The sequence below is a fragment of the Lepidochelys kempii genome, chromosome 1 (genome assembly GCF_965140285.1).
Source record: "Lepidochelys kempii isolate rLepKem1 chromosome 1, rLepKem1.hap1, whole genome shotgun sequence".
Taxonomy (NCBI): domain Eukaryota; kingdom Metazoa; phylum Chordata; order Testudines; family Cheloniidae; genus Lepidochelys; species Lepidochelys kempii.
The window spans coordinates 310,992,427-311,007,777 of NC_136380.1; the positions used below are offsets into that span (position 1 = coordinate 310,992,427).

Sequence of the window (15,351 nt, forward strand, 5' to 3'; positions counted from 1 at the left end):
TGAATTGCTGGATTTTTACAATGATGGGCACTTGCCAGCTTTCTGTCTGACTAAACCACTGGAGCAACACCTTCTTCACTTCTTCAACTTTCCTCATGCAGGGTACAGTCGCTTCACTGCTGCTCAAGAAAAAGAAAATTGTGAATTTCAGTGAATTTCAGTGTACCTGGTCTGAGTTTTGTCACAAAACTAGACAAGTTTTATGTGGTTTCAAGTTCTGTTGTGAACATTTTGCGTAGTTAGGTTTCTAAAATCACAACAATCGCCACCAGCTACTCCTTGACTCAGCTCAGGAGGGGAGAAGGTAGGTTTAAGACACTTTAGCTTTTCCCCAACCTGGGGCTGGCTGGGGCCAAGGCAGCCTTTGGCATAATGTAAAGCAGCCTCAGGGCTACCCTAAATTAGACTGGGTTACAAACAGTCACAAAGAAGCTGTCTGCAGTCAGAGATTATCCTGACACTTCTGCTTTGCTCACACCTTGATGGGAGAGTAACGGGGAATGCAGGGGCATGGCCCACTATGCCAGAGAAATTCCAAAATGGCAGGTTAAAGGGGTGCAAGAAAGGCCCAAGATCTGACTCAAGCTATCTATCCCATTATAGTTTCTTACATTACAACCAAAGGAGATGTATATGCCACGTAAGAAAGTAGGAAAAATAACTGAGACGGATGTGGTCACCATACTGTCACACATAACACACTCATCTTAAGATGGATACTAATATTTATTATTTGTATTATGGTATGGCCTGGAGGCCTGGTGTATTAATTTAATGAAATGTTACCCACTTTTCACCAGTTAGGCTAACAATTAAAGTAGGCCTGCATGGCTCCAATTATTACAATCGTCCCCAGCTGAGATGGGGGCCCATTTTTGTGGGTGCTTTTAATACACCTACTAAAAACATTAAATGTCTCAAAGAGCTTATACACAAGACAATCAAAGGGTGGGGTTTATTATCTCCATTTTACACATGAACAACTGAGGCACAGTGAAATTAAATGGCTTGCACAAGGTCTGCATAGTCAGTGGCAGAGTTGGAAATTGAATTGTGTTTTCTATATGCATCTGTTTTACTTAAGAGGTGGTTGAATTATCAATAGACTTAAAGACTTTCAATCAGGAGGGACATTTGAATCATAAAATGAGAAAAATTAGTAAGGGATTATGTGTATTGCATGGAAAGGCAGGTAGGACACTGTGACAGTCTTGGAATACCCAGGACTGTTAGTCACCTTGTAACCCCCCCTCCCCCCGTGCCTCCAGCAAAAGGGGGACTTGCTTGTGCTTAATTGGGTGTTAGATCTGACACCAACCGCGTGTTAGCCACACAAGCAGTCTCCTCTACACTGTGCCAGCCCATACTTTGCCTTGCAGGTTAACAATACGTAAACCCCAAATCCCCTTGAAACTTTCCCCCAAATAGTGTTCAGCCCTTTATCTACTGAACACTCACAGAAATACCAGGTCTGCTGTCCCAAAGGAACAATGTACTCACCAGCTTGTCTGATTCCACTCAGGATCAGCAGCACGTAATATCACAGCACATCATTATAATAGTGTAAACAGCAATACGTTTATTAACAATGATTCAAAAGATGGTGAGCTAGGATAAAGGATGGGGGAAGGGTTATGTATAAAACAAAATCATAACACGCTTTCTAGAGATTAAACTTAACAGGCCAACCTACTGTCTAAAGCAGTCACCAAACTAGAGCAGTCAGTATCTCACCAAAGTCTTTTGCAGCATCTTCCACCAAGGTAGGCAGAGAGCCCATTTTCATGAATGTAAACATGCTGACCATTTACTACTTAAGTGCAGATGACAGTGTGTCTTCTCTGTTCCCCAAACAGCAAACCACTGAAGTGTATCTCAAGATAAAGTTCTCCTGTCCCACAGTGTGCTCTTCCTTGTTGACCTAAACTTTCTATGTAAATGTGCCACCATTATGTTGGCTTACAATGCTTAATTTACCTGCCGATGGTGAGACAGGTGAATAAACATCTTTTGTCTGACAGGAAACCTGTTTCTCCACCTCTTCTGTGATAAAGAATCTAAGACCCATTTTCAGTATACATTCGGAACTTCTTACATAGTATCTGTACGCACATTTCACAGTGATATCACAATGACCAGTGTGACGCTTGCTTTCATTTAAGACCTCCCTCCCGTGACATTCTTTGGTGACCCAGAATGTACATATGAGCATTCAGATATTCTTGTAACCCCCTTGCCAGTAGACATTAACGGGTTAATGGGTCACAGACACACTCAGTAAAAAGTGATAGAGATACTGAAGGAAGGATTAACTTCAGTGCAGTGCTGTGCTAATGTGAGAGGTATAAGTGTGTTGACAATCTATTGAAAGTAAATTCAAATAGGTATTATCCTACTGCAGTGTGGTGACATTTAAAGTACTACTATTGGCTTTCCTCTGTGAAAATCTTGACATTAGACCCCGTTGTTCTCCCAGAACATAGTAAAATGAGTCTGGTCAACGTGCCCTTTATTGTTGGAACTAATTTGGTTAATCTTCTTACACTTGGTTTTGGACAGCACAAACAACTACTGTGCCAGCATTTGTAGCCAGATTAACTAACAGCAGAGAGAAAAGGAGGACTTGTGGCACCTTAGAGACTAACCAATTTATTAGAGCATAAGCTTTCGTGAGCTACAGCTCACTTCTTCAGATGCATATCGTGGAAACTGCAGCAGGCTTTATATATACACAGAGAATATGAAACAATACCTATTCCCACCCCACTGTCCTCCTGGTAATAGCTTATCTAAAGTGATTTCCAGCACAAATCCAGGTTTTCTCACCCTCCACCCCCCCACACAAATTCACTCTCCTGCTGGTGATAGCCCATCCAAAGTGATAACTCTTTACACAATGTGCATGACAATTAAGCTGGGCTATTTCCTGCATAAATCCAGGTTCTCACATCCCCCCCACCCCCATACACACACAAACTCACTCTCCTGCTGGTAACAGCTCATCCAAACTGACCACTCTTCAAGTTAAAATCCAAGTTAAACCAGAACATCTGGGGGGGGGGGGTAGGAAAAAACAAGAGGAAACAGGCTACCTTGCATAATGACTTAGCCACTCCAAGTCTCTATTTAAGCCTAAATTAATAGTATCCAATTTGCAAATGAATTCCAATTCAGCAGTTTCTCGCTGGAGTCTGGATTTGAAGTTTTTTTGTTTTAAGATAGCGACCTTCATGTCTGTGATCGTGTGACCAGAGAGATTGAAGTGTTCTCCGACTGGTTTATGAATGTTATAATTCTTGACATCTGATTTGTGTCCATTTATTCTTTTACGTAGAGACTGTCCAGTTTGACCAATGTACATGGCAGAGGGGCATTGCTGGCACATGATGGCATATATCACATTGGTGGATGTGCAGGTGAACGAGCCTCTGATAGTGTGGCTGATGTTATTAGGCCCTGTGATGGTGTCCCCTGAATAGATATGTGGGCACAGTTGGCAACGGGCTTTGTTGCAAGGATAAGTTCCTGGGTTAGTGGTTCTGTTGTGTGGTATGTGGTTGTTGGTGAGTATTTGCTTCAGGTTGCGGGGCTGTCTGTAGGCAAGGACTGGCCTGTCTCCCAAGATTTGTGAGAGTGTTGGGTCATCCTTTAGGATAGGTTGTAGATCCTTAATAATGCGTTGGAGGGGTTTTAGTTGGGGGCTGAAGGTGACGGCTAGTGGCGTTCTGTTATTTTCTTTGTTAGGCCTGTCCTGTAGTAGGTAACTTCTGGGAACTCTTCTGGCTCTATCAATCTGTTTCTTTACTTCTGCAGGTGGGTATTGTAGTTGTAAGAAAGCTTGACAGAGATCTTGTAGGTGTTTGTCTCTGTCTGAGGGGTTGGAGCAAATGCGGTTGTATCGCAGAGCTTGGCTGTAGACGATGGATCGTGTGGTGTGGTCAGGGTGAAAGCTGGAGGCATGCAGGTAGGAATAGCGGTCAGTAGGTTTCCGGTATAGGGTGGTGTTTATGTGACCATTGTTTATTAGCACTGTAGTGTCCAGGAAGTGGATCTCTTGTGTGGACTGGACCAGGCTGAGGTTGGTGGTGGGATGGAAATTGTTGAAATCATGGTGGAATTCCTCAAGGGCTTCTTTTCCATGGGTCCAGATGATGAAGATGTCATCAATATAGCGCAAGTAGAGTAGGGGCTTTAGGGGACGAGAGCTGAGGAAGCGTTGTTCTAAATCAGCCATAAAAATGTTGGCATACTGTGGGGCCATGCGGGTACCCATAGCAGTGCCGCTGATCTGAAGGTATACATTGTCCCCAAATGTGAAGTAGTTATGGGTAAGGACAAAGTCACAAAGTTCAGCCACCAGGTTAGCCGTGACATTATCGGGGATAGTGTTCTTGACGGCTTGTAGTCCATCTTTGTGTGGAATGTTGGTGTAGAGGGCTTCTACATCCATAGTGGCCAGGATGGTGTTATCAGGAAGATCACCGATGGATTGTAGTTTCCTCAGGAAGTCAGTGGTGTCTCGAAGGTAGCTGGGAGTGCTGGTAGCGTAGGGCCTGAGGAGGGAGTCTACATAGCCAGACAATCCTGCTGTCAGGGTGCCAATGCCTGAGATGATGGGGCGCCCAGGATTTCCAGGTTTATGGATCTTGGGTAGTAGATAGAATATCCCAGGTCGGGGTTCCAGGGGTGTGTCTGTGCGGATTTGATCTTGTGCTTTTTCAGGAAGTTTCTTGAGCAAATGCTGTAGTTGCTTTTGGTAACTCTCAGTGGGATCAGAGGGTAATGGCTTGTAGAAACTCGTGTTGGAGAGCTGCCGAGCAGCCTCTTGTTCATATTCCGACCTATTCATGACGACAACAGCACCTCCTTTGTCAGCCTTTTTGATTATGATGTCAGAGTTGTTTCTGAGGCTGTGGATGGCATTGCGTTCCGCATGGCTGAGGTTATGGGGCAAGTGATGCTGCTTTGTCCCTATCTGGGTACATTTGCTACTCTTTGACATTGAGATTTCATGTTTTTCAAACTACACCATTTAATATTGTTATGCAGAAAAGAGTGAATGGCTGCCAGTAGTGGGTCTTGGATCCAAAGACAATCACAGACCTCCTGGGTGTACTTAAGCACTCTATTTCAGATTCACCAGAAGGGGCAATCAAGCCCCTTCTGTGGCAGAAATAGCTGAGGGCTGTGTGGCTACCACTTGAGGCATTAGACCATGGGTCAGGTCAGAGCTAAGCCATGTGGACTCAGGAGTTTCTCTGGTTGTAAAATCAGGGGCTAAGCTGTTGGTGGCAGGCTGTGTGTGTGCTGGAGGCAGAGAAAACCAGGGGAAGGAGCTGAGTGTAACTCTTGAGAGGAGGAAGCAAAGAAACAGACCAGTCAGCCTCACCTCAGTCCCTGGAAAAATCATGGAGCAGGTCCTCAAGGAAACCATTTTGAACCACTTGGAGGAGAGGAAGGTGATGAGGAACAGTCAACATGGATTCACCAAGGGCAAGTCATGCCTGACCAACCAGATCGTCTTCTATGATGAGATAACTGGCACTGTGGATATGGGGAAAAGGGTGGATGTGATATGTCTTGACTTTAGCAAAGCTTTTCATATGGTTTCCCGCAGTATTCTTGCTAGCAAGTTAAAAAAGTAGGGATTGGATTAATGGTGGACAGAAAGCTGGCTAGATTGTTGGGTTCAATGAATAGTGATCAACGGCTCAATGTCTACTTAGCAGCCGGTATCAAGCGGAGTGCACCAGGGGTCGGTTCTGGGGATGATTTTGTTCAACATCTTCATTAATGATCTGGAGGATGGCATGAATTGCACCCTCAGCAAGTTCGCGGATGACACAAGATGGGGGGGAGAGGTAGATGCACTGGAGGGTAGGGATAGGGTCCAGAGTGACCTAGACAAATTGGAAGGTTGGGCCAAAAGAAATCTGATGAGGTTCAACAAGGACAAGTACAGAGTCCTTCACTGAGGACGGAAGAATCCCATGCTCTGTTACAGGCTGGGGACTGCCTGGCTAAGCAGCAGTTCTGCAGAAAAGGATTTGGGGATTACAGTGGATGAGAAGCTGGATATAAGTCAGCAGTGTGCCCTTGTTGCCAAGAAGGCTAGTGGCATACTGGGCTGCATTAGTAGGAGCATTGCCAGCAGATCGAGGGAAGTGATTATTCCTCTCTGTTCAGCACCGGTGAGGCCACATCTGGAGTATTGCGTCCAGTTTTGGGCCCCCCACTACAGAAAGGATGTGAACAAATTGGATTTTCAGGCTTTTTAAAATCCAAACTCAAATTTTTCAAATAGAATCTCTGTGGATCCCTAAAATTTGGGGTGCCCTAGCTCTGGATCTGAAATTGGCACTGCATGCCTGTTTTTAAAGGAAGTATTAAAAGATCAAGTAGTTATTCTGTATTTTTATTGTATTGTTTTAATAAAGGTATTGTGGATGTTTAAAGAGTGATCTCACATGTGGAACCTAAAACATATTGGTAATTATCAGTCGTCTGTCTTAAAAGAAATGTAACATTATTCACAGCTCTTAAATCAGTATTGTTGATGGGAACAAGCTCTTTTGTTAGGAGTTTGCCCTCAGATTCTTCAATAAACTGGTTTACTGAAGTGAAAATATGTTGAAAGCAAGGAAATTCATACCTGCTCTTGAGATGAAAAATTGCTCATTGCTTGTTATTGCACATTAACACGCTTTCTAGAGATTAAACAGGCCATTTATTTAGATGCCTGAATATGGACTTGGGAGTCTAACTTTCAATACCTCTTTGTAAAAGAAATCTGGCAATTTGTCCTTTGGGTGCCTATCATCATGCTGCTGCCATTATGCAAAGTGATGAAGTGACAAGCTAAGATGCTAAAATGCCAGTACTTTGCCAACCATTTTAAATGGCAGGGCACCTGCCTTTTCCAGATGCTTCACAGATGGAGCCATGTGGAACCTTCAGCAAATAAAGTCACACAAAAAATTAACCTTACGAAGAACTTGCGAGGTTCACTTAGGTTTTCTCAAGAGCAGCCAAAAATAAATAACGCTGTAGATTTATCACTCCCAAATACCTTAACATTTTTTCATGCAAATGAACCCGCCGCCCATAAGGACACTGCTTTCTCCTAAATAACCTGGATTTTGGAAAAGAAAACAAATGTTATTTTCCAGCTGTTTAATTTTTACTAGCATGGCATCAATGGACAAGTTGCAAGAGCTCTTCCTAGCAGAGAAATGCTTAACAGACTTATAACTGTATGACAATATATGGGTATCTAAATCCTATGCTCTGCTTTGTAAATTTTCACCATAATTATATGGAAGTGATAGGAACAGCATGCCTGTCATTATGCAAAAGTGAGTGAATGCAGAGAACAATTTCAAATAAATTCATTTTTACATGAGCCATTTAGAGTACTGTAAGCTGTTTCTAGAAAAATTTTACCTACTCCTACTAAAAGCTGTTCTGGTATCTTTAGGTACCTCTTAACTATTGGTGCAGTTTCACCTGAACTGTAAAGAGAGGGGCTTACATCTGCCTCTTCTGTGATTTGGTGCTTCAGTGTCTATAGCCCAAAGTTACATTGGCCTTTTGGCTGCTGTGTACCACATTGCAAATTCATGCCTAGCGTGCTGTCCATTTGAAGCCGTAAGGATCAAATCCTGCTCCTCATACTCACATCTGCAGTCCCACTGAAGTCATTCACTTGAGTCAGGCACAGAAGATTTGACCCTGTTACTTTTGAGTTGACTACTTTCCCATTTTTTCCCCTTCCATGAATTACGTAGCGCTTAAAAATTCCAACTGAAATTGTATCTCCCCTGTACTAGGCATCTGCAATCCACCACACATTGCTGGAGGTGCAGCAAAACTGGGCATCTCAGGCGTGACACTCCTCTCACTCCAACCAGTTTTACAAGAATGTAATTCCATCAACTTCAACTAAAGTACTCCCAGTTTGGCACCAGTATGAACAGTGTATTAGGACAACCCTTTGTATCCAAAAGAAAAAGGGTTTAAGCAACATTTGACCTAGACTTCAGCTGCAGTTTTCAATTTAACTCTAAAGCAACATCTGTGCCAATAGCACAAACAGAAAGAACTTCTGGCTCAGAAAAGTGGATGTTCAGTTATCAAATGACAGCATAAAATACTTTGCAGTTCTTTAGCATTATTCACCTATCTCCAGGTGCTTCCCAGAAATGGTTAAGTGCCACTGCTTCCATTATACTGATGTGGTCACAGAAGTATGTCTACACTTCGAGCTTCGGGTGTGATTCCCAGCTTGAGGAGACATACTCATGCTAGCGCTCATCAAGCTAGCACACTAAAAATAGCATTGTAGCTCTGGTAACACTGACACTAGCAATAGTGGCATGGGCTAGAAACTTGAGTACATATCCACAGGGTCCTGACAGGTTTGTACTCAGAGCAGCTAGCCCCTCACCACTGTCTATGCTACTGTGGACGCACTACTATTTTTGGGGTGCTAGCTTGATGAGAGCTAGCACAAGGAGGTCTCCTCAAACTGGGAAGCACACCCCCAGCTACAAGTACAGATATACCCTGTGGCAGAAAGAGAGAGAGGAGGGTCCAAATTTTCAAAATTGGCTTGTAATTGTGGGTGCCTCAACTTTTGGGTGCCCAATACGGGTTGCCAGGTGTCTGGTTTTTGACTGGAAAGTCCAATAAAAAATGGACCCTGACAGTGTCCAGTCAGCAGTGCTGACTGGACACGAGAAGTCTGGTTACCTGCAGTAACTGGCCTTTGCCACTGGGGGGCAGGAAGAGCAGCAGCTGCTGCTGGAGCCTGGAGGAGCATTTAGGAATGGATCCAGTGGTAGGGGTGCTGATGGCTTCCCTTTCTTACCCCAAGCACGGCTCCTGCTCCCCTGCCCCACTCACCCCCTCATCTCTGCTCAGTTGGCCGGGGGAGGGAGGTGGAGCAAGCAACAAGTGACAGTGGGGGTGGGAAGAGAAGCAAGAGGCGGGGCCTCGATGGAAAGAGCCAGAGCAGGCAGGAGAGGTTCCAGCATAGGGTGACCAGACAGCAAATGTAAAAAATTGGGATGGGGAGGTAATAGGAGCCTATATAAGAAAAAGACCCAAAAATCAGGACTGTCCCTATAAAATTGGGACATCTGGTCACTCTATTCCAGTGCTCAGTGTCCGGTCTTCACACATTCAAAAGTTGGCCACACTACCAACACTAGATATAATAGAATAGCAGGGTTGGAAGGGACCTCAGGAGGTCATCTAGTCCAACCCCCTGCTCAAAGCAGGACCAATCCCCAATTTTTGCCCCAGATCACTAAATGGCCCCCTCAAGGATTGAACTCCACAACCCTGGATTTAGCAGGCCAATGCTCAAACAACCGTGCTAAAGCAACTGCTGCCCCGTGTGAGGACTATCTAGGACTTGATTTTCAGAGGGACTCTGCATCCACAACTCCTACTGAAGCCGAGTGAAACTGGAGTGCCTAAGTCAAGAAAAGTCAAGCCCAAGCAGCCTGCTTGTCAAAGGAGCTGAGCGTCTGCACTTCTTCTAGACTTCCACGGGGTTGGCGGGTACGCAGCACTTCCTAGAATCAAGCTCTAAGCCCAACATGCGGCCCCCGTGGGCTCACTGTGCGGCCCGCGGGGGGTGTAGGCAAGCAGCAGGGTGGGGCAAGCCAATGGCTGGTGGTGAAGAGGCCAGTGGCAGGGGGCAGGTGAGCTGGCGGCGGGGGAGGGGGACTGAGGAGGCAAGCCAGCGGCGGGAGGCGAGGTGGAGGTGGGGGGCTGGCGAGCCGAGCAGGGCGGGCAGTGGCGGCAATATCGGATTTACCATGGTGCCACTGGTGCCAGGCCCACGGGTACAAAGGGGCCCCAGCCTGGTCCGCTCTTCTCTGTCCCCCTCCTCTCTCCTGTGGGGGCAGAAGCTTGATGCTGCCGGCAGCTGGGGCTCCTGCTGCGGCCGGGCTCTGCTGGCAGCCAAGCTCCTCCCCCGCCTCTTACCCAGCATGCTACATTCCCTCCCCTCCCCCTCTCCCTGCCGCTGCTTGCCGGCAGGAGGGAGGGGGAAGAGCGGACCCTCAGCATGCTTGCTGCTCTGGGGAGGGGGAGGAGGAGGAGGAGAGAGCATGGCCTTGGGGGAGGGGCTGGAATCGGGGTATACCCCCTCCAGCCCCTGCCGTGAGCACCCCACGACCCCAGCCCCCTGCGCCCCCCTCACACACCCCAAGCCCCCTGCCCTGACCTGACCCCTGAACCCCCTCACACCTCCCCAGCCCCCTGCCCTGACTTCTGAACCCCCCTCACACCCCCCAGTCCTCTGCACCCCCTCACACACCCCCAGCCCCCTGCCCTGACCCCTGCACCTCCCCACATCCCCACCCCAATCCTGAGCACCAAACAGGAGCTTCCCCAGGTAAGCACTCCACACCCAGCCGGCGGGTGGGGTGGTGAAGAGGCCAGTGGCTGGGGGGTAGGTGGGGGGCTGAGGCGGCAAGCGGCGAGTTGGTGGCTGGAGGGGGCATCCATTTTCAGTATTTTAATTTTTGTTACTGTGTTGTACTTAAAGTACTGTACAGGATCTTTTCAGGGGGAATAAGGCAAAACGCCACATTTATTAGTACTACATGTAATAATGAACACTATCATGTGCATATGATATAAATATCACACTCATGCACTCACATACACACACACAAACACACTCCGTCTTGCTGTTGTTACCAACGAGTTGCTCCCCTTAACTTCATCGGCCAGGTGAGTTAGATGGGGGAGGGGTGGAGCCGGGCTTCTGCCGATCCAGATCGATGCTCCGATGTTGACAAGATGAAACCTAGGGTTCTTTGCAAGACACTTCACTTTTATAGCAGCTTCCCTCTTATGCAAATCTCCCAGATTCAAAATCTGGGACTGTGTGTGTTGGTGTGGGCTGGGGGTTGTCCCAATGCTGCAAAGAGGGTGTTGCCAAAGGAAAGTGCTTGCTTCTAACCCCCGAGGCGGTCAGTATGTCTGCTCTTCTCTAGTCAGCCCACTTGACAAGTTTGATTGTGCTAGGTTGTCCTTGACAAGTTTGATTGTCCTTGGCTCCCATCACCTCTCATAGAATCATAGAATATCACGGTTGGAAGGGACCTCAGGAGGTCATCTAGTCCAACCCCCTGCTCAAATCAGGGCCAATCCCCAATTAAATCATCCCAGCCAGGGCTTTGTCAAGCCTGACCTTAAAAACTTCTAAGGAAGGAGATTCTACTACCTCCCTAGGTAACGCATTCCAGTGTTTCACCACCCTCCTAGTGAAAAAGTTTTTCCTAATATACAACCTAAACCTCCCCCACTGCAACTTGAGACTCCTTGTCCTGTCCTCTTCTACCACTGAGAATAGTCTAGAACCATCCTCTTGGAACCATCTCTCAGGTAGTTGAAAGCAGCTATCAAATCCCCCCTCATTCTTCTCTTCTGCAGACTAAACAATCCCAGTTCCCTCAGCCTCTCCTCATAACTCATGTGTTCCAGACCCCTAATCATTTTTGTTGCCCTTCACTGGACTCTCTCCAATTTATCCACATCCTTCTTGCAGTGCGGGGTCCAAAACTGGACACAGTACTCCAGATGAGGCCTCACCAATGTCCAATACAGGGGGACGATCACGTTCCTCGATCTGCTGGCTATGCCCCTACTTATACATCCCAAAATGCCATTGGCCTTCTTGGCAACAAGGGCACACTGTTGACTCATATCCAGCTTCTCGTCCACTGTCACCCCTAGGTCCTTTTCCGCAGAACTGCTGCCTAGCCATTCGGTCCCTAGTCTGTAACGGTGCATTGGGTTCTTCCATCCTAAGTGCAGGACCCTGCACTTATCCTTGTTGAACCTCATCAGATTTCTTTTGGCCCAATCCTCCAATTTGTCTAGGTCCCTCTGTATCCTATCCCTGCCCTCCAGCATATCTACCACTGCTCCTAGTTTAGTATCATCCACAAATTTGCTGAGAGTGCAATCCACACCATCCTCCAGATCATTAATGAAGATATTGAACAAAACCGGCCCCAGGACCGACCCTTAGGGCACTCCACTTGATACCGGCTGCCAACTAGACATGGAGCCATTGATCACTACCCGTTGAGCCCGACAATCTAGCCAACTTTCTACCCACCTTATAGTGCATTCATCCAGCCCATACTTCTTTAACTTGCTGACAAGAATACTGTGGGAGACAGTGTCAAAAGCTTTGCTAAAGTCAAGAAACAATACATCCACTGCTTTCCCTTCATCCACAGAACCAGTAATCTCATCATAGAAGGCGATTAGATTAGTCAGGCATGACCTTCCCTTGGTGAATCCATGCTGACTGTTCCTGATCACTTTTCTCTCGTGTAAGTGCTCCAGGATTGATTCTTTGAGGACCTGCTCCATGATTTTTCCAGGGACTGAGGTGAGGCTGACTGGCCTGTAGTTCCCAGTATCCTCTTTCTTCCCTTTTTTAAAGATTGGCACTACAATAGCCTTTTTCCAGTCATCCGGGACTTCCCCGGTTCGCCACGAGTTTTCAAAGATAATGGCCAAGGGCTCTGCAATCACAGCCGCCAATTCCTTCAGCACTCTCGGATGCAATGCGTCCGGCCCCATGGACTTGTGCACGTCCAGCTTTTCTAAATAGTCCCTAACCACCTCTTTCTCCACAGAGGGCTGGCCACCTACTCCCCATGCTGTGATGCCCAGCGCAGCAGTCTGGGAGCTGACCTTGTTCGTGAAGACAGAGGCAAAAAAAGTATTGAGTACATTAGCTTTTTCCACATCCTCTGTCACTAGGATATTGCCTCCCTCATTTAGTAAGGGGCCCACACTTTCCTTGGCTTTCTTCTTGTTGCCAACATACCTGAAGAAACCCTTCTTATTTCTCTTAACATCTCTTGCTAGCTGCAGCTCCAGGTGTGATTTGGCCCTCCTGATTTCATTCCTACATGCCCGAGCAGTATTTTTATACTCTTCCCTGGTCATTTGTCCAATCTTCCACTTCTTGTAAGCTTCTTTTTTATGTTTAAGATCCGCAAGGATTTCACCGTTAAACGAAGCTGGTCGCCTGACATATTTACTATTCTTTCTACACATCGGGATGGTTTGTCTCTGTAACCTCAATAGGGATTCCTTGAAATACAGCCAGCTCTCCTGGACTCCTTTCCCCTTCATGTTATTCCCCCAGGGGATCCTACCCATCAGTTCCCTGAGGGAGTCGAAGTCTGCTTTCCTGAAGTCCAGGGTCCGTATTCTGCTGCTTACCTTTCTTCCCTGTGTCAGGATCCTGAACTCAACCAACTCATGGTCACTGCCTCCCAGATTCCCATCCACTTTTGCTCTCCAAGGGTTGCAGCTGTCTGGAGGTGCCTGCCTTCCACGCCTTCCTCATTCACACCTCATTCATTCAACAGGGCAATTGATTATAAAGTGGGGAGGGGGGAAGGGGAGATCTTATTCTACTTCTAGAATACATTTTTCTTTTACCTTAATTATACTACCTTAGGGGCCTGCTATAACATAGTACCAAGGTTCAATACAAAGTCATATAAAAGTTATACAAAAATGCATAATGCAGAGATTTATCTACAAGTGCATTGGATTGATTGCTGTGTGCAGGAATAAAGTGACCCTTGGGTCTTTGAATGAGGCTTTATACTTGGGGAAGGCGAGGGGGCGAGCGGCGAGCTGGGGGCAAGCGGGTGGGCAAGTGGCGGGTGGGCGAAAAGGGCAAGCAGTGAGCCAGCAGGGGATCTAGGGGCGGGCATGCAGGTTTCTGGCAGGGGAGGGAGGAGATGAAAGGAGGCGAGTGGTGGGTGGGGGATTGACTAGGAGGGACGCAGCAAGCCAGCAGGGGCTAGGGGGTGAAGAGGGGTGTGATGGTGGGGCTGAGCGAGGATGGGGGGGGGTCCTATTTTACTGCTGTGATCTGGTCACCCTATGCACGCCGTTTCTTTCCCCCTCTACAGGCTTACACACACCATCAGTGCCTTGTTAGTGTGCCATGTGCCGTAAGATCTCTCTTCTCTTTGTGTGTGACTGAGAGTGTTTCCCTTGTGTGTGAATTTATTCAATACAATCTAGAGCTTCATAATGGATACTATGAGAGAAAAGAAAAAGAGAAAAATAGAATCAGAGCACAGAGTTTTTAACACTGAATGGACGAATAAATACTTATGTACTGTTTCCAAAGACAAAATACTGTGCCTCGTGTGTAGCGAAACATTAGCTGTTCCAAAAGAATACAACCTTTGGCGGAACTTTGAAACTAAACATCCCAATCTCGCCAAATTGAACCCAAATGAAAAATAATTAAAGCAGCCAATTTAGCGAAAAACCTTTGTGAAGAACAGCAAATTTTCTAGAAAGTGAGCACTGAGAACGATACGATTACTAAAGTAAGCTTTCAAATTTCTAAGGAAATTGCTGCTGCTGAGAAATGCTTCACAGAAGGCGAGTTTTTAAAAAAGTATCGATGGCTGTATCTGAGTTATGTCCAGAGAAGAGGGGAATATTTGAGAATGTCAGTCTATCACGCATGACTGTACAGAGAAGAATAGCTGACTTTTCCACCAATCTAAGTGACCAGTTAAAGCAGAGAGTCAGTGAATTCTGCTTTTACTCCCTAGCTATGGATGAAAGCAGCGATTTAAAAGACACTGCTCAAATTCTTATTTTTATTAGAGGTATTGATAAAAACTTTGAAATTACTGAAGAACATGTGCTCTATGACAGGTCGCACAACTGGAAAAGAAATCTCCAGTAAAGTGATAAAGTGTATGAATGATAAATAGAGATTAGATTTCACAAACTTGGTGGTCATTTGTACGGATGGTGCTTCAGATATGTGCAGAAAAAATGTTGGAGCAGTTACTCTTCTTGAAGAATTTTTGGGAGACAAATCACCAAACATCACTGCATTATATATCAGCAGGCTTTGTGTAGCAAAGTCTTAAAATTTGAGCATGTAATGTCAGTGGTAGTTTCCATTGTAAACTACATCCGTTCTAGAGGATTAAAACATAGGACATTTTGAGCTTTTCTTGAAGGGGTAGACCCCGAGTGCAGCAACTTTATCTACTGTATGGAAGTGAGGTGGTTGAGTCGAGGAAGAGTGCTCCAGTGTTTCATTGCTTTGAAAGACGAGGTAGCAAAATTCCTAGAAAATAGGCCAATAAAACTCCCAGAGCTTGAAAATGAGTCCCTGGAATCAAGATCTCTTTTTCTTTTGTGATATTACAGCACACCTGAATTATCTCAACATTCAACTTCAGGGAAAAAAATCAACTTATATTTCAAATGTGTGCAGCAGTGAAAGCTTTCAAAATGAAACTGAAACTTTTCAGA

General features: G+C 46.1%; 1 protein-coding gene across 1 annotated transcript in view; it reads right to left on the bottom strand.

Moving 5' to 3' along the window:
• SLC13A1 (solute carrier family 13 member 1) overlaps positions 1 to 2,068 on the bottom strand; it is a 91,704-nt gene extending 89,636 nt beyond the window's left edge. Inside the window, exon 1 of the mRNA XM_073341450.2 lies at positions 1,978 to 2,068. Within this exon, the coding sequence (XP_073197551.2) occupies positions 1,978 to 2,068 (91 nt within the window). The remainder of the gene's footprint in view (positions 1 to 1,977) is intronic.
• Positions 2,069 to 15,351: the final 13,283 nt, after the last annotated feature.